The sequence below is a fragment of the Salvelinus namaycush genome, chromosome 23 (assembly GCF_016432855.1).
Source record: "Salvelinus namaycush isolate Seneca chromosome 23, SaNama_1.0, whole genome shotgun sequence".
Classification (NCBI taxonomy): Eukaryota; Metazoa; Chordata; class Actinopteri; order Salmoniformes; family Salmonidae; genus Salvelinus; species Salvelinus namaycush.
Window position 1 is genome coordinate 21,305,388 of NC_052329.1, and position 18,636 is coordinate 21,324,023.

General features: G+C 45.3%; 1 protein-coding gene and 1 long non-coding RNA gene across 2 annotated transcripts; one reads left to right on the forward strand and one right to left on the reverse strand.

Annotated features, from left to right (window-relative positions):
* The first annotated feature begins 785 nt into the window (after nt 1-785).
* LOC120018177 lies at nt 786-7,266 on the forward strand. The gene is made up of 4 exons (XR_005472190.1): nt 786-863; nt 2,008-2,084; nt 2,462-2,601; nt 5,468-7,266. It is a non-coding gene; the product is annotated as an uncharacterized LOC120018177 (long non-coding RNA).
* Nucleotides 7,267-8,394: 1,128 nt separating this feature from the next.
* Nucleotides 8,395-15,938, reverse strand: LOC120018531 (leucine-rich repeat and fibronectin type III domain-containing protein 1-like). Its single transcript, XM_038961753.1, has 2 exons — nt 14,542-15,938; nt 8,395-9,310 (listed from the first exon to the last, which is right to left on the reverse strand). Exons 1-2 carry the CDS (start codon nt 15,936-15,938, stop codon nt 8,395-8,397), a joined length of 2,313 nt encoding a protein of 770 aa, XP_038817681.1.
* Nucleotides 15,939-18,636: the final 2,698 nt, after the last annotated feature.

The following is an 18,636-nucleotide window of genomic DNA, read 5'->3' on the forward strand; positions in this document are numbered from 1 at the left end:
TATGTTATTGTTAGAAATATAGTCAATCAAAATAGGCTACATAACTACTACAGGTAATCATTGCATTTTATTCAGATTAAATCACATTTTATTTGTCACATTCGCCAAATACAACAGGTGTAGTAGACCTTACAGTGAAATGCTTACTTACAAGGCCTTAACCAACAATGCAGTTAAGAAAAATAAGTGTTAAGAAAGTATTTACTAAAATAAACTGAAGTAGAAAATAGGAAAATAACAAATAATTAAAGAGCAACAATAAAATAACAGTAGCGAGGCTATATACAGGGCGTACCGGTACAGAGTCAATGTGCGGGGGCACAGTTTAGTCGAGGTAATATGTACATGTAGGTAGAGGGAAAGTGACTATGCATAGATAATAACCAGAGAGTAGCAGCACCATAAAAATGGGGGTGGGTCAATGCAAATAGTCCAGGTAGCCATTTCATTAGCTGTTCAGGAGTCTTATGGCTTGGGGTTAGAAGCTGTTAAGAAGCCTTTTGGACCTATGATGATATCGGCCATAAAGACCTAGCTGTGATGTGGATAGTGGCTAGTGAGATGCCATGTAGCTTGGCCTTTAATAACCATTTGACTAGAATTATCAAGTAAGAACAACTGGCTCACAAAGAGTGAATTTGTGCAGTTTCTCAATCACCACATCCACCACCTCTTAGGACCCCCCCACCAATGATTGACAGACACATGGCCAATCAGCGTCCTAGTCGTCCTGTGACGCAACAACCCCCACATGGGCGGGATTATGCAGAAGGATATTACGCATGTGCTTCTTCCGCTATACGCCATGGACAGAGAGGGCAGCCTGTTGTGTGTTTTTATTAGTAAACGTTAAAGATCAAACGGTAATTCTGATTAATAAATATTTAATCAGGGTTGGAATGAGCGTCATAGGATTAATATCTGGATTTGAATTCTCATCTAGCAAAGCTCCTGTTGATAAAACTACCCGTTAACGCGAACCAGCTGTAGCTTCATAGCTAGTATGTGCTTTTAGCAACGCGGGTGTATCTACATACACTAGCGTAGCCCTTGATCATGCCCTTCCATTAAATGACACATAAATCATTGGACGTAGGGGGAGTTTTGTCTGAACATTAATACGCATCGCTTGCTGTACGGTTTTGGAAGCATAAGGACCTTTCCTATTGGTGATTAAATATATATTTATTAAAATAAGGATAAATTGATGCTCAGCTGGTTTGGGCTCCTACGCGGTCATATTTCCATTTTACAGAGCTTGTTCGCAGAAAACATACGGAAGCGTGGACTACCTGTACTAATTAGCTATCTGCGTCTCTGAACACCTGTGTGTAAACGGAAGACAGACGCAACAAACGTGTTGTCACAGAAAAGTACTGTCTGCTGTACCAGTGTTAAGACAGTGCAGCACAGTAGGTTGGTGGCACCTTAATTGGTAATGGGTGGTGTGGAATATTATCAAATACGTCAAACTTGTTTGATGCCATTCGCTCCGTTTCACACATGATTATGAGCCGTCCTCCCCTCAGCAGCCTCCACTGCTGAGTAAGTGTGTATTTTTATGTTTGTAAAATTATTTTGATGTGATATGAAAGTACAATGATTTATGTTTCTAGAATCATACCGCAATTGATTCATGTTTAGATTGAGTATTTGGCTGTTTTGGCTTCCAGTGGCAATTCCCCCATTAAACAGAACATGTAAGGTCACTAGACTAAGGAACAACATTAGGCACCTTTAGTCCAATATTGTGCTAATACTAGAGTTGCTTTCAATAGTATTCGGAGCACAAAAACAGTCCGTGGGAAGTGAAATACTATTCCATTTCAACGTATTGTTTTGGTTGGCAGGATGGTTGGTCATTATGATGGGGGAATTTGAAACAGAATACATTCTCCAATGCACCTGTCCTGACCTGTTTGTATTGTGACTCCAACCCCAGTATGTTGCTGCCAATGTAATTCACAGTGTTGTGTGTACAGTACCTTATATCTCTTCTCTTCTCAGGTATCATCATGTCCAGGGTGCCGATGGGCAAGGTGCTGCTGCGAAATGTTATTCGTCACACAGATGCCCACAACAAGGTGAGAGTGTAGAGGTCCTGAGAGGAGCCTTTCCAAATAATGACATTGCGTTGTCTCAGACGGTACATAGCGTTAGTGTTAGCCTGATATATCAGCCGGTGATAGCTAGCTATCTTAGGTTGTGTCCCAATTCCCCACCCTTTTCCCAAAGTGTGCACTTATTTCCCGTCATGGATATAAAAGCAATGTATTTGTGTAGTCATTTGTTGGAGGCAGTTTCCACCATTTTTAGATTCATGATGGGAAGTGTGCAAGTGCACGTTTTGATAGAAGGGTGGAGAATTGGGATGCAGCCTTACAGTAGCTTAGAACCCTGTTATATGGAACAGGTTGACAGACATCAGAATTAGAGTTCACCCATGTTGTCTATTGCTCAGGAGTCACATGCACTGTGATCGTGTGGAGGATGGGTCTGTAGACAGACTGGGAGAAGAGAACACGTTTCCAGCCAGGACAAGAGGGAGGCACGCTACTGGACCAAGAGACTCTATGACTTTGAGGCCAATGATCCAGACAGGTGCATCTTTTTCTGTTTACAACACAATGCAAATAGTCCGGGTAGCCATTTGATTACCTGTTCAGGAATCTTATGGCTTGGGGGTAAAAACTGTTGAGAAGCATTTTTGTCCTAGACTTGGCACTCCGGTACCGCTTGCCATGCGGTAGTAGAGATAACAGTCTATGACTAGGGTGGCTGGGGTCTTTGACAATTTTTAGGGCCTTCCTCTGACACCGCCTGGTGTAGAGGTCCTGGATGGCAGGCAGCTTAGCCGCAGTGATGTACTGGGCCGTACGCACTACCCTCTGTAATGCCTTGCGGTCAGAGGCCGAGCAATTGCCGTACCAGGCAGTGATGCAACCAGTCAGGATGCTCTTGATGTTACAGCTGTAGAACCTTTTGAGGATCTCAGGACCCATGACAAATCTTTTTAGTTTCCCGTGGGGGAATAGGCTTTGTCGTGCCCTCTTCACGACTGTCTTGGTGTGTTTGGACCATTCTAGTTTGTTGTTGATGTGGACACCGAGGAACTTGAAGCTCTCAACCTGCTCCACTGCAGCCCCGTCGATGAGTATGGGGGTGTGCTCGGTCCTCCTTTTCCTGTAGTCCACAATCATCTCCTTAGTCTTGGCTACGTTGAGGGATAGGTTGTTATTCTGGCTCCACACGGCCAGGCCTCTGACCTCCTCCCTATAGGCTGTCTCGTCGTTGTCTGTGATCAGGCCTACCACTGTTGTCGTCTGCAAACTCAATGATGGTGTTGGAGTCGTACCTGGCCATGCAGTCGTGGGTGAACAGGGAGAACAGGAAGGGACTGAGCACGCACCCCTGGGGAGCTCCAGTGTTGAGGATCAGCGTGGCAGATGTGTTGCTACCTACCTTCACCACCTGCGAGCGGCCCGTCAGGAAGTCCAGGATCCAGTTGCAGAGGGAGGTGTTTAGTCCCAGGATCCTTAGCTAAGTGATGAGCTTTGAGGGTACTATGGTGTTGAACGCTGAGCTGTAGTCAATGAATAGCATTCTCACATAAGTGTTCCTTTTGTCCAGGTGGGAAAGGGCAGTGTGGAGTGCAATAGAGATTGCATCATCTGTGGATCTGTTTGAGCGGTATGCAAATTGGAGTGGGTCTAGGGTTTCTGGGATAATGGTGTTGATGTGAGCCATTACCAACCTTTCAAAGCACTTCATGACTACGGATGTGAGTGCTACGGGTCTATAGTCATTTAGGCAGGATGCCTTTGTGTTCTTGGGCACAGGGACTATGGTGGTCTGCTTGAAACATGTTGGTATTACAGACTCAATCAGGGACATGTTGAAAATGTCAGTGAAGACACCTGCCAGTTGGTCAGCAAATGCCCGGAGCACACGTCCTGGTAATCCGTCTGGCCCCGCAGCCTTGTTTACCTGTTTAAACGTCTTATTCACGTTGGCTATGGAGAGCGTGATTACACAGTCATCCAGAACAGCTGATGCTCTCATGCATGCCTCAGTGTTGCTTGCCTCGAAGCGAACATAGAAGTGATTTAGCTCGTCTGGTAGGCTCGTGTCACTGGGCAGCTCGCAGCTGTGCTTCCCTTTGTAGTCTGTAATAGTTTGCAAGCCCTGCTACATAAGACGAGCGTCGGAGCCGGTGTAGTATGATTCAATCTTAGCCCTGTATTGACGCTTTGCCTGTTTGATGGTTCGTTGCAGGGCATAGCAGGATTTCATGTGAGCTTCCAGGTTAGAGTCCTGCACCTTGAAAGCGGCAGCTCTACCCTTTAGCTCAGTGTGAATGTTTCTTGTAATCCATGGCTTCTGGTTGGGATATGTACGTACAGTCGCTGTGGGGATGATGTCCTCGATGCACTTATTGATAAAGCCAATGACTGATGTGGTGTACTCCTCAATGCCATCAGAAGAATCCCGGAACATGTTCCAGTCTGTGATAGCAAAACAGTCCTGTAGTTTAGCATCTGCTTCATCTCACCAGTTTTTTATAGACCGAGTTACTGGTGCTTCCTGCTTTAATTTTTGCTTGTAAGCAGGAATCAGGAGGATAGAGTTGTGGTCCGATTTACCAAATGGAGGTCGAGGGAGAGCTTTGTACGCATCTCTGTGTGTGGAGTACAGGTGATCTAGAATTTTCTTCCCTCTGGTTGCACATTTAACATGTTGATAGAAATTTGGTAGAACTGATTTAAGTTTCCCTGCATTAAAGTCTCCGGCCACTAGGAGCGCCGCCTCTGGGTGAGTGGTTTCCTGTTTGCTTATTTCCTTATACAGCTGACTGAGTGCGGTCTTAGTGCCAGCATCTGTCTGTGGTGGTAAATAAACAGCCATGAAAAGTATAGCTGAAAACTCTCTAGGCAAATAGTGTGGCTTGCAATTTATCACAATATACTGTACTTCAGGTGAGCAAAATCTAGAGACTTCCTTAGATTTCGTGCACCAGCTGTTGTTTACAAATATGCACAGACCGACCCCCCCCCCCCCCCCCCCCTCGTCTTACCTATCTTGCCGGTGCAACGTATATCCCGCTAGCCGAATATCCATGTCGTCATTCAGCCACGATTCCGTGAAACGTAGGATATTACGGTTTTTGATGTCCTGTTGGTAGGATATTCGTGATCGTACCTCATCTAATTTATTGTCCAATGATTGCACGTTGGCGAGTAGTGTTGACGGTAACGGCAGCTTTCCCAGTCGCCTTCCCCGGGTCCTGACCAGGCATCCGGCTCTTTGTCCTCTGTACCTGCGTCGCTTCCTCTTGCAAATACCGGGGATGTCGGTCCTGTGGGGTGTTTGGAGAATGTCCTGTGCGTCGTCTTTGTTGTAGAAATCTCACTATTTGCTTCAATACAATAACTGTTGCATTGTTATAATGCCTGATTTGTCTTTTCAGGTAGAGAGACCGTGGTGATGATCAGAATGGGCATTGGAGAAAGTAAAAGTCCAGACTTAAAACAGCCAAATCAAAACATCTGAAGAAGTCCTCCAAGAAGAAGAAAGAGGAAAAGCGAAGGACAGGTGAGTCAGACGGAGTCCAGCAATGACACGAGCGACAATGTCAAACAGGAACAGAAGAGGAAAAGCAGCAAGAGCAAACATAAGAGGAAAAAGAGGGAGAGAGAGGAGAGCAGCTCAGAGGAGGATGATGATGATGATGAGAAGGAGGAAATTATAGATGGACTCCCACAGAGACTCAGGACCAGAGTCACACAAGAAGAGGAGGAAAAACTGGAAAGCAGGAGAGGACAAATCGGAGGACAGTTCCTAGGATTGAACCTTTTTCCATTGGCAGCCAGTAACCTGTACCCTCATACTGCTCAACCCCCTTTCAGTTGCTGAAAGTGAGTGGGCAAAGCTTTCACAGTTACACCCCACTTCCACTTTAGTGCCCATTGTTTCCCACTAGATTTGTTGTGAACACAGCATCACCATAGCTAATTGCTAGACATGTTTGTGATTTATCCAATAACAAGACAACTGAGGAATTGGCTAAAGTACAAATACAACTTTTGAACAGACCTACTGGCAGGGGAAAGCATATCGTTCTTCCCTTAACTTGCCTCTGCAATACTCTTCTGTTCTGTACTTCTCTTTCTGTGTACAGCTGAGCACAAACCTGTGTTCTCCCCTAAGGGCTTTCAGCAGTACCTCACCTTCTGTTACTGGCAGTGCTCAAGCTGCAGTGCTCAAGCTGCAGTGCTCAGATAGTGAGCTGACACTGCACAAATATGGACTAAACGAAAGCCACCTAATCCCACCTCATGACAAGCTGATTGACTGCAGAGCCTTGTCTCATAGTTAGTGTCCTGGCTCGACTTTAGCTGTTATACTATGGAAAATTATGACATTTTATGCAGATTTCCCAACCAATTGTGACAATCTTTTCTGCATTTTTTAATTCAGTATTTATTTATTTTTTAAATTGTGATTTATGGGAGTCGGCATTTAACGGAATGTCAGGTGGGACATTGAAAAATAAAATGCATATTTAGTTGTTTTCTGAAAATGTACTCTGGTTATCACACCATACTTTTGGACAGGAAGGACATATCACATGGATCTCATGTTATGACTACAGGATATCTACATGACTATCATTCACTAGTCTTCTCTGTAGGCCTATAGCCTTTCTATTTCATGAGCATGAATTTTACTCTTCATGCATCCAATTTTATGAAATATTGCTTCCATTTGCCCCTTGGGTTGAATACATCCAGAACTGGGTACCATTAACCATATAACGTTGTATAAATGGTGTACGGTTTCCCTCTAGTGTTAAGTTTCTACAGTACTCGCTGTAGATTTAATGTACATGAAAATGGAATAGGTCAGCACTGAATGAGAATCTCTACATTACTATATAAACGACTTTTAAGAGACCTGCTGAAAAAGGTGCTATCGTCTAAAACAGGTTTGAGCTTCATAGTTTTATTCTTACGTAGAGAGCAGGCCACTGCTATATGGTATCTTTTCAAGTTCATGCCTTTCTCCTTAATGATCATCACACTGTACAAGGTTAATTTATTATTTAGTGGAAGGGCGAGGAGGCCTACAGGGTCTAATATCCTGTTATCTATGGTGCGTTGTCTCCACCTGGTGGCTCAACAGTGTATAACACCCTGAGGATTGATTGACTCATGGCTGCTTTTGACTTCATCAGAATAAATAATTTATTTGTGACATATAAAGCAACATTGTTTCTGACCTGATGTTTGTATACTTTGACAACAGCTTCCTTTGAGACCCTTGAAGTCTCCCACATGTTTGTCTCAACAGGCACAAGATATGATATCTTAATATATATTTGATAAGATACATGCCTTAATGCATATAGGCCTTCCCACTGATCCATGTGCAAGCAGCTTTCATGATTTTGATGAAAGGATCCAGGATGACCATAAGAAAAGGACAGTGCACCACCGGTACAGTTAACCCACACAAAAAATTTAATACCCTCTCATAAGGGATCAGTGGTCCAAACCTTGTCATACTAAATAGGGGGAAGTGTGAGGACGCAGGTTTTTAATGTAAAAACTTGTGGCCAACACCCAAATGCTCAGTAAAAAGTTGTGACATATGACTTATATAGTACACATACACCAATGTTTTTAATATACTTCTATATGTATTTTTTTTGTTTTTTATCTAGACCAGCCAGATACAATACCGATTAATATACAGTCACATCAGGAACAATACCTAGTAATATCATACAGTCCAACCAGCATGGAGGAGTCCACAGGTTTTTCAGGTCCATCCTCTGCTAATGTTTGAAATTGGCATGTGTATAGTTCTATAATCTTTTTATTACTGTATAGACTGGTGTGATACTTGTTCTCGTATCGTCGTGTCTTCGTGTGCAAAAGTCTTTGAAAGAACCCAAAGGATGATCAACATACAGGATACCTGGTTGTTCACTTTACAGTGGGGTCTTTTTAACAAGGAAAAGTTACAAATGCCCCAACCCTTGGCATGTCATAGACCAAAAAAATCTCAAAGAATCACTCCCCATGAAACAGGGGGAAAACCATGATAGAAAGGAAAGTTAATGACTACAATGAGCAGCATCCTCCATTCGTACATATTTTAGAATAAGGCACTGCTGCAGAAACTAATGAAATGGCCGACAACTCTCTGTGTCGCTCTGGGAGTATGAGGGGAGGCAGGATGAAAGGGGACTGTGTTCTTCTCCAGCAACTCTCTGAGTCTGTGTGTGTATGCATGTAGCTTTATTTGTCAGATGTGTAAATGTGTCAAACTGTTGGTGTGTGTGTGTGTGTGTGTGTCTTTGAGAGAGCCAGAGAGGCCAGGCTGTATCTCTTACACTGTGCTCTCCAGCATCCATTCAGTGCTGCTGAAAGTGACTCTCCGGTTAGCGAGCGGCGAGGACTCCACGTTGAGCTGGTTTGTAGACTTGTGCCGCCTCGTCCGCGCTCTGCGGGGGTAACTGTGGCTCTGAAATATGGAGTAGTCTCCCCCGTCAAAGCTGAACCTGTGCCTAGTTCGTGCCAGCTCATTATTAAACCCCATGTTGGCCAGGGCGCTCTTCTTGTCCTTGAGCCTGGGGGCCTCCTTAGTGCCGGCGTTGGGACCTAAGAGACACAAGGACATTGTGGAGCCCGTCAGGCTGCTTTCTGTCTGTGTGTCCTCTGACGGGGGGCCAGATCCAGAGCGCTGGGCGTCCAGGCTGGTCCTCCTCACCTTGTCCGTGAGCAGGGGGGGCAGCTCCACTTCCAGGATGGCTGTGGTGGCCAGAGGAGTGTCCCACTCCCTCTTGTCACTATCGACCTTCAGCACCAGGGCCATGCACTCCTTGGCTGCCACCGTTTGGGCTTCTCTCTGGTGGCTGTCCTCAGAAGGCTGTTTGGAGGTGGAGCGCTGGAGTCTGTGCTGGCTGCCGTTGGTCTGGGAGTGCATGCTGGAGCTGACCTTGACCTTGCTGTCCTCTGGGCTGCTGTGGGCTTTGTAGCGGATCATGAGGATGATGATAAACACCAGCACTGAAGCCACGATGATGCCGCCAATGATGATTATCATGGTGCCGCCCAGAAACTGGCTGTGGATGAAGCGGCACTGGCTGACCTCGCTGGCCGTGTGGAACTGGACACAGCCCACCACGCGCGTGGCCGTCAGAGAGGTGATGCCGTCGTCGTACACCGCCAGGACACACAGGTCATACTCCCGGCCCGCCGCCAGGTCGTTGATCAGGAAGGTCTTACTGGTGGAAGGGATCATTCTGCAGAAAAAAGGAAGGAATACATGAGTGGTGAAGGTTAGCTTTGCCAGGGCAGTTTTGACTCCCCCCTTCAGTTACCACCAATATGCTGTATGGAACAAAAGAGTGCCAGACATTGTCACACTGCATTCCCATTAACGGCATGCACGTAAGAAGATTTAACCTGACACTAAGGTGTTTGAAAAAACACTGAAAAAAGACAGCCATGCCAACTTACTTCAGCTCCAGTGAGGCTTTAAATATCTCCCATATATTTGGAGCCCAAGTAAAGACAACAGTGCTGACACTTGACTTCTAGGCAATGTTACATGGTGACAGTGCAAAATATCTCCCCCAGCATTTTATGTATACTATGATTGCAAAAGTTAAACAGCAAGGTGACAAACAAGCCATCACTATATATATATATATATATATATATATATACACTGCTCAAAAAAATAAAGGGAACACTTAAACAACACAATGTAACTCCAAGTCAATCACACTTCTGTGAAATCAAACTGTCCACTTAGGAAGCAACACTGATTGACAATAAATTTCACATGCTGTTGTGCAAATGGAATAGACAAAAGGTGGAAATTATAGGCAATTAGCAAGACACCCCCAAAAAAGGAGTGATTCTGCAGGTGGTGACCACAGACCACTTCTCAGTTCCTATGCTTCCTGGCTGATGTTTTGGTCACTTTTGAATGCTGGCGGTGCTCTCACTCTAGTGGTAGCATGAGACGGAGTCTACAATCCACACAAGTGGCTCAGGTAGTGCAGTTCATCCAGGATGGCACATCAATGCGAGCTGTGGCAAAAAGGTTTGCTGTGTCTGTCAGCGTAGTGTCCAGAGCATGGAGGCGCTACCAGGAGACAGGCCAGTACATCAGGAGACGTGGAGGAGGCCGTAGGAGGGCAACAACCCAGCAGCAGGACCGCTACCTCCGCCTTTGTGCAAGGAGGTGCACTGCCAGAGCCCTGCAAAATGACCTCCAGCAGGCCACAAATGTGCATGTGTCAGCATATGGTCTCACAAGGGGTCTGAGGATCTCATCTCGGTACCTATTGGCAGTCAGGCTACCTCTGGCGAGCACATGGAGGGCTGTGCGGCCCCACAAAGAAATGCCACCCCACACCATGACTGACCCATCGCCAAACCGGTCATGCTGGTGGATGTTGCAGGCAGCAGAACGTTCTCCACGGCGTTTCCAGACTCTGTCACGTCTGTCACATGTGCTCATGTGCTCAGTGTGAACCTGCTTTCATCTGTGAAGAGCACAGGGCGCCAGTGGCGAATTTGCCAATCTTGGTGTTCTCTGGCAAATGCCAAACGTCCTGCACGGTGTTGGGCTGTAAGCACAACCCCCACCTGTGGACGTCGGGCCCTCATACCACCCTCATGGAGTCTGTTTCTGACCGTTTGAGCAGACACATGCACATTTGTGGCCTGCTGGAGGTCATTTTGCAGGGCGCTGGCAGTGCACCTCCTTGCACAAAGGCGGAGGTAGCGGTCCTGCTGCTGGGTTGTTGCCCTCCTACGGCCTCCTCCACGTCTCCTGATGTACTGGCCTGTCTCCTGGTAGCGCCTCCATGCTCTGGACACTACGCTGACAGACACAGCAAACCTTTTTGCCACAGCTCGCATTGATGTGCCATCCTGGATGAACTGCACTACCTGAGCCACTTGTGTGGATTGTAGACTCCGTCTCATGCTACCACTAGAGTGAGAGCACCGCCAGCATTCAAAAGTGACCAAAACATCAGCCAGGAAGCATAGGAACTGAGAAGTGGTCTGTGGTCACCACCTGCAGAATCACTCCTTTTTTGGGGGTGTCTTGCTAATTGCCTATAATTTCCACCTTTTGTCTATTCCATTTGCACAACAGCATGTGAAATTTATTGTCAATCAGTGTTGCTTCCTAAGTGGACAGTTTGATTTCACAGAAGTGTGATTGACTTGGAGTTACATTGTGTTGTTTAAGTGTTCCCTTTATTTTTTTGAGCAGTGTATATATATTGTATATGTCACAACATCTTCAAGGAAAGACAACGCAGGCTTCTGGCCAAATGCCCAAGTTTGATGTTGTGTGAAATAAACACATTGTCTGTGAACATGAAGGAGAAAGACGTTGTCTTTAGGCGGACATCTGTGTTAATATAATTAGAAACATGACAATTTTCCCCTCAAGGAACACTTTGATGGTTGTCACTTGTAGGTAATAATATATCACCTAAAGACTAAACAACACGCAGGTCACTGTTTAAACACAGGGGAGAACATTATACAGGAGAATAGCTAATTAAATCAGAAACGATAAAATTAGCAAAGTCAACCAACAACAACGACAGCTTTAAACTTGACCTTTTGATTCCTTTGAGAAAACTTTCCAGTTCACTGTTTTAATTTGTGCCCCGGTATTGGTGGTGCTGGGTCAAATAGACACACATCCAATAGACCTAAGTACTCTCAATTCAATAAGGGTATTTGAATGAGTAATACAAAATGGAAGTGTTAGCACATACTGTGCAATCGGAAAGTATTCAGACCCCTTCCCTTTTTCTATATTTTGTTTGGTTACAGCCTTATTATAAAATTGATTAAATAAATAAAAATCCTCATCAATCTACACACAATACCCCATAATAACAAAGTGAAAACAGGTTTTTAGAAATGTTTGCAAATGTGTTACAAATAAAAAACAGAAATATCTTATTTACATAAGTATTCAGGCCCTTTGCTATGAGACTCGAAATTGAGCTCAGGTGCATCCTGTTTCCATTGATCATCCTTGAGATGTTTCTACAACTGGATTGGAGTCCAACTGTGGTAAATTCAATTGATTGGACAGGATTTGGAAAGGCACACACCTGTCTATATAAGGTCCCACAGTTGACAGTGCATGTCAGAGCAAAAACCAAGCCATGAGGTCGAAGGAATTGCTCGTGGAGCTCCAAGACAGGATTGAGTCGAGGCACAGATCTGGGGAAGGTCCCCAAGAACACAGAGGCCTCCATCATTCTTAAATGGAAAAAGTTTGGAACCCCCAAGACTATTCCTAAAGCTGGCCGCCCAGCAAAACTGAGCAATCAGGGGAGAAGGGCCTTGGTCAGGGAGGTGACCAAGAACCTGATGGTCACTCTGACAGAGCTCCAGAGTTCCTCTGTGGAGATAGGAGAACCTTACAGAAAGACAACCTTCTCTGCAGCACTCATCCAATCAGGCCTTTCTGGTTGAGTGGCCAGACGGAAACCACTCCTCAGTAAAAGGCACATGACAGCACGCTTGGAGTTTGCCAAAAGGCAATTCACTGGTCTGATGAAACCAAGATTGAACTCTTTGGCCCCCAAATGCCAAGCGTCACGTCTGGAGGAAACCTGGCACCATCCCTATGGTGAAGCATGGTGGTGGCAGTATCATGCTGTGGGGATATTCTTCAGCGGCGAGACTGGGAGACTAGTCAGGATCGATGGAAAGATGAACGGAGCAAAGTACAGAGAGATCCTTGATGGAAACCTGCTCCAGAGCGCCCAGGATGAAGGTTCACCTTCCAACAGGACAACAACCCTAAGCACATACGTAGCAAAGACAACGCAGGAGTGGCTTCGGGACAAGTCTCTGAATGTCCTTAAGTGGCCCAGCCAGAGCCCAGATTTGAACCTGATCCATGTAAATTACAGCCTCGAGTCTTCTTGGGTATGACGCCTCAAGTTTGGCACACCTGTATTTGGAGAGTTTTTCCCCATTTTTCTCTGCAGATCCTCTCAAGCTCTGTCAGGGTGGATGGGGAGTGTCGCTACACAGCTATTTTCAGGTCTCCCCAGAGATGTTGGATCGGGTTCAAATCCGGGCTTAAAGAAATATCACATTTACATAAGTATTCAGACCCTTTATTCAGTACTTTGTTGAAGCACCTTTGGCACCAAAGGTGCTTCAACAAAGTACTGAGTAAAGGGTCTGAATACTTATGCAAATGTGATATTTCTTTAACCTGTTTTTGCTTTGTCATTATGGGGTATTGTGTGTAGATTGATGAGGGAAAAAACTATTTAATACATTTTAGAATAAGGATGTAACGTAAACAAATGTGGAAAAAGTCAAGGGGTCTGAATACTTTCCGAATACACTGAATTTCTCTTTTAAGATGGACTGAAATTAATGATTTAATTGGAGTAGACATGAGTCATTCATCAATGTGAAATAATTGACATGTTTTAATATCTATCATATTAAACAGGGTTACCCTAATGTTCCACTGATAGTAATTAAAATGTGAGAAGCCTCTATCTGCAGAAGTTAGCATGCTCATGTCCCAGAATCTGACTCACGGGTGTCCTAGGCACAATTATGTCCTATTGGGATTATGTTAAGGGAAGGGGTTATTGTTGGGTTGGGGTTAAGGACTGGGATGTGATAGTGCCTGCTGAACCTGGATAATAATTGAGACAAAAGGGTATGTTTAAGCAATAAGGCCTGAGGGGGTGTGGTAAAGGGCTGTTCTTAAAAAATGTGCAACGTGGATTGCCTGGATACAGCCCTTAGCCGTGGTATAGTGGCCATATATCACAAACCCCAGAGGTGCCTTATTGCTATTATAAACTGGTTATCAACATAATTAGAGCAGTAAAAATAAATGTTTTGTCATACCCGTGGTATACGGTCTGATATACCACGGCTGTCAGCCAATCAGCATTCAGGGCTTGTACCACCCAGTTTATAATTACTCTCTAAAGGCCAAGTCATATGTCTTAATCGTGTAATCTTTGTTTTCTCATTGGCTTAGAGCTAATAAACTGGAAATGTAAAGTCATACTATGCATTTGTATCAATTTTAATCAACGTATGGTCTGTTCATACCCTCTTTTATCCCTAAACCACAATATATTTTGTGCATACTTAAATGTAGTGACATAATTAATCATACAGCACCTATTCAGCTCTGGGAGTTATGGATGTATTATAATGGACTGTCATGCCATTCAGCAGATGGGCATTCCAGATGGCTCAGAACGTCTCCAGAGCTGGTTCAGAACCCCACCCCACCGCAGCCTCATCCCCACCCGCACCCCCTTTTTTTGTTGAATTGAATGTCCTTGTCTATAACTGTTCTGTACTTGTCATGTATTTGTACGTTTTATGTGGACCCCAGGAGGAGTAGCTGCTGCACTAAACCCCCTTTCCACCAGCTCCAGTCCTCCAGCCCTAGTGCTCCCATTCCTCCAGCACCAGCCCCCACATGGCTTACCTGTAAACCAGTGTGTCGTCTGCAGTGCTGTTGTACTGAATCTGGTACATCCTGATGCCTGGGATGTGGCGCTCGGAGGGCCAGCGAATCACAGCCGAGGAGGAGGTCAACTCGACCACCACCACCCTCCTGTCCTGGTGCTTGTCATGGCCCTTGGTGTCGTTGCCTGACTTGGAGGAGGTGGTGATGTCAGAGAGGCCCCGATCAGCCTCGCGCATGTGGTGCAATGTGTTGTTTACGAACAGGGGCAGAGGGATCATGTTGATCTCCACGGCAGCTGTGGCGATGCCTGCAGCATTGGAGGCCACACAGTTGAAGGCACCGCTGTCCTTCAGGGTGGTGATGAGGATGTCCAAGGTACCGTTGTCATACAGGATGGTGCGGGAGTTGTTGTGCACCAGTTTGCCGTCTGGGAAGCGCCAGTGGATGGCCGGGTCTGGGTCTCCCATGGCCTTGCACTTGAGGGTGACCCCCTGGCCCTCCATGACGTAGGGCTTGGTGGATAGGTTCTTGGTGATGAGCGGGGGCTCACAGATGAACTCCTCCTCCTGGATGGACCAGAAGTACTTGTCCATGAGGTGGTCCGGGGAGGCGCATGTCTCCAGGTCGTCGTGCCGTGTCAGTCTGCGGAGCCACAGCAGTTCACAGTTACAATGGAGAGGGTTCCCTCCGAAGCTCACTGCCAGGGAGGACGGGTTGGAGCCCTTGGCGTCTGACAGCACCTGGGCGTGCTGAAACAGGCTGTCTGGAGGTAGCTTCTGCAGCCGGTTGGAGGTCATATCCAGACGAACCAGCTTGGTGAGGAGCGTGAAAGTCCCAGCTCCGATGTGATCGATCAGGTTGTGATCAAGGGTGAGGGTGTTGATGTGGCTCATCCTGCCTATCTCCTCCCAGGGCAGGGTCCTCAGGTTGTTGTTGGACAGATCCAGGTCCTCGATGGTCGACACAAACTCATCAAAGGAGGTAGGGGCCACGTGGTGGATCTGGTTGTTCCCCAGTATGAGGTGGCGGAGGTTGACCAAGCCTTTGAAGTGGTCGCTCTTGATGACACTGAGGCGGTTGCCGTCCATGTGGAGGGCTCGTAGGGAGCGCAGGCCCAGGAAGGCATGGGGCGTGATCTGGCTGATGGTGTTACGGGACAGGGTGAGGTGGACCAGGCTGGTCATGTTGAAAAAGTCTTTCCTGCGGATGATGGTGATGAAGTTGTCTGTGAGGCGCAGCTCCACGGTCTTGCGGTCGATGGTTGGGGGCACAAACAGCAGACCAGTCTTAGCACAGAGCAGAGTTAGAGTGGGGGAGAGGTGCTGGCAGATGCAGCGGCCGGGGCAGTTGTAGCCCTTCACCAGCACCGCACACAGAAGTACACACAGCAGCACACACACAACCAGCCGCTCCATGGTCTGTCTGTCTGTCTGTCTGTGTCAACTTCCAGATCCTGGAACAGATAAAGATAGAGATAGAGAGAGAAATGGCAGAGATACGTTAAAACTGGTTTATTTGGGGCGTTTAAAATCATATCATTTTGAATGAACAGATGTTACACAAATGGAGTCATCAACCAAGATGATGAAAACTGCTAGTAGGGTACCGATCACCAGAGAGACATGTGAGACATGTTAGAGGTTGTTGTGAGATGATAGAAGACTGAACCCCAGCCCACCCATTATTCCAGTAAGAAAACACAGAATCGCCAGCAAAACAAACACAAACGGGTTAATATGCCAGCAGACTGCTGCATCAATGTCGATCCCTTACAAATTTGAATAATTACAGTGTCGTTTTTACACTGAGCTAATATGTCATAAACTTCCCTGTCATACCGTATGGTTTGTGTGTTTTTCTAGCTCTGAACTTCACAACAGTGTAGGGAATTAAGGGGAGAAAGGGTGCTTGTCAGCACTGCTTAAGGATTTATATGACCTTTTCGTGCTCCCTTCACTCTTCATACTTCAGAAATGTGCTGCAGAATTAGACATGAGTTTGTCAAGTAAATCATAGCAACAAAACATGAAGGTGAAAAGTGAGATGAGAGACCTTGGTTCTAAATCCATCAGTTGGAGGTATTATTAGATGGTTCTTAGGTGTTGAGGCTGATCTTCAGATTCTCTGATCCCCATTTAGTGCTATTGATTCCAGCTCTGTGAGAGCATAAGTGACAGGTGCAAAAAGAGAACCTTGGGTGTAATAACCACCAAATCCCAATGGAACCCCATTCTTTCATGACGGCTGCCATATTGCCATGCAGTAGTTTTTCCTATTTTCGGCATCAATCTTTGTTGCTCATGCATTTAACCCGATGTTTATCACAGATGGAGACCATTCAGGGATATGATGATAACTGACTGTTCTCCACAGGTAACCAATCATTCCTGGCTATGTGTTTTGAAAATAACAACTGTCTACTTGTCTAGACTGCCAGGCTTTTGATTTGTCTTTAACTTGCCTTTCGTCTTTTCCTGTGGATCAGATGTTCTTTCCATTTCTTTATCGTATTTCACACATCAAGTGATTCATACCATATGACATGAATCTTTTGATTGTTGTACTGTATTGAAAAAACAGATATTAAACTTTTTGTTCAATGAAACTCAAGATATAGAGAGCAGAACATTAACAATATCTACTAAGTTTGACTACAACAGTCTATTTTATTCCTATATGTATATATCCTATATGTAAATTTACATTGAGGTCAAATCTGTTCTTCACAATCAGGGAACAGGGGGGGGGGGGGGGGGGTGGGGGTTCTTCTATGAGACAGAATGTCTTTCTAAACTCCAGATAGAATCCATTTATATAGAAAAGCCCCTTTATTGCTGGCAGCACACTATGCCTGGCTTGTGTAAATTCATTCTCCCAATGTGACCTTTTTTAGAAGCTTGGGAGTTTACATTAATGAAGTAGATTGTAAACTAATCTTATTTCATACAACAAAAGTCTTACACAATGTGTTCTTGGTTAGGCTGAAAATATGTTTCATCACTGCAAAAATAACTTTGTCTCATATACTTTTAGGTAGAATATTGTTCTCCAATAATTGTGTAAGCATTCAAATGGTAACTAGGCCACAGAGCTCATGGTTTCTCTGAGGACCATCTGTGCTCTAGCGTTTCCTGCCATCACCGTCGCGGATACTCTATTGATCTCTCAGCATCTCCGGTGAAGAAAAAAAAACTTTGTTGCCAAGGCAACTCCGGTGTAGAATGTAGGTCTTTGAATCACATTAAGATGTTAAGCTGCCAGAAAAACGAGGCTTCAATCCTAATGGAGATAGGGAAGATAAGGACATTTACAAGACCTTGTATCAGCCAACCACTTCAAAACCACACTAAGTGTGTCTATAGGTGAGGAGTACGTGAGGAGCATATAAAACTATGCATTGGAATTCAAGTGCAAACTGAAATGAATGAAATAGTAATACACTGGTGGCAATGCTGTCTTTGTATTTGATCAGTGGCGACCCGTCATTCAGGGCACCTGTTTTGAGCACCACACTTTTAGGGGGGGCTTGCCTGTTTTGAGCACCACACTTTTAGGGGGGGCTTGCCTGTTTTGAGCACCACACTTTTAGGGGGGGCTTGCCTGTTTTGAGCACCACACTTTTAGGGGGGGCTTGCCTGTTTTGAGCACCACACTTTTAGGGGGGGCTTGCCTGTTTTGCTTGTTATTTTGGCATTAATACGTGTCACATATCAGTTTGCAAACAATGTAAAAAAATATATATATACATTTCATAGAGACATTTCTTGAGTAAGGCAGCTCCAAAATGCAGGTGTTTCAGCCTAGCTCAGTGCTTTCTGTTGTGGTGGGGCTAGCCAGCAGACAATACAGAGCGTTGTGCCTGATTTGCTCAGTTTTCTGTCACTCATGGTACAGTAGTCATCCCTAATTCTAAGGTTAGAGCTTGAAAATGTTTGCCCCTTGGGTTCTGCCATAGAGTTATATTAGAAGTGCCCATCCAAGAAGTCTCAAGGTCATTGGCCACAGAATGAAATCAAATCACGTTATATCTACAGTAGTTTTGATTGGACTCAACATCTTACTTTCAAAGTCTTAGCTAGCAGTCATGATCAAGTCGACAATCCTTTTTAATCC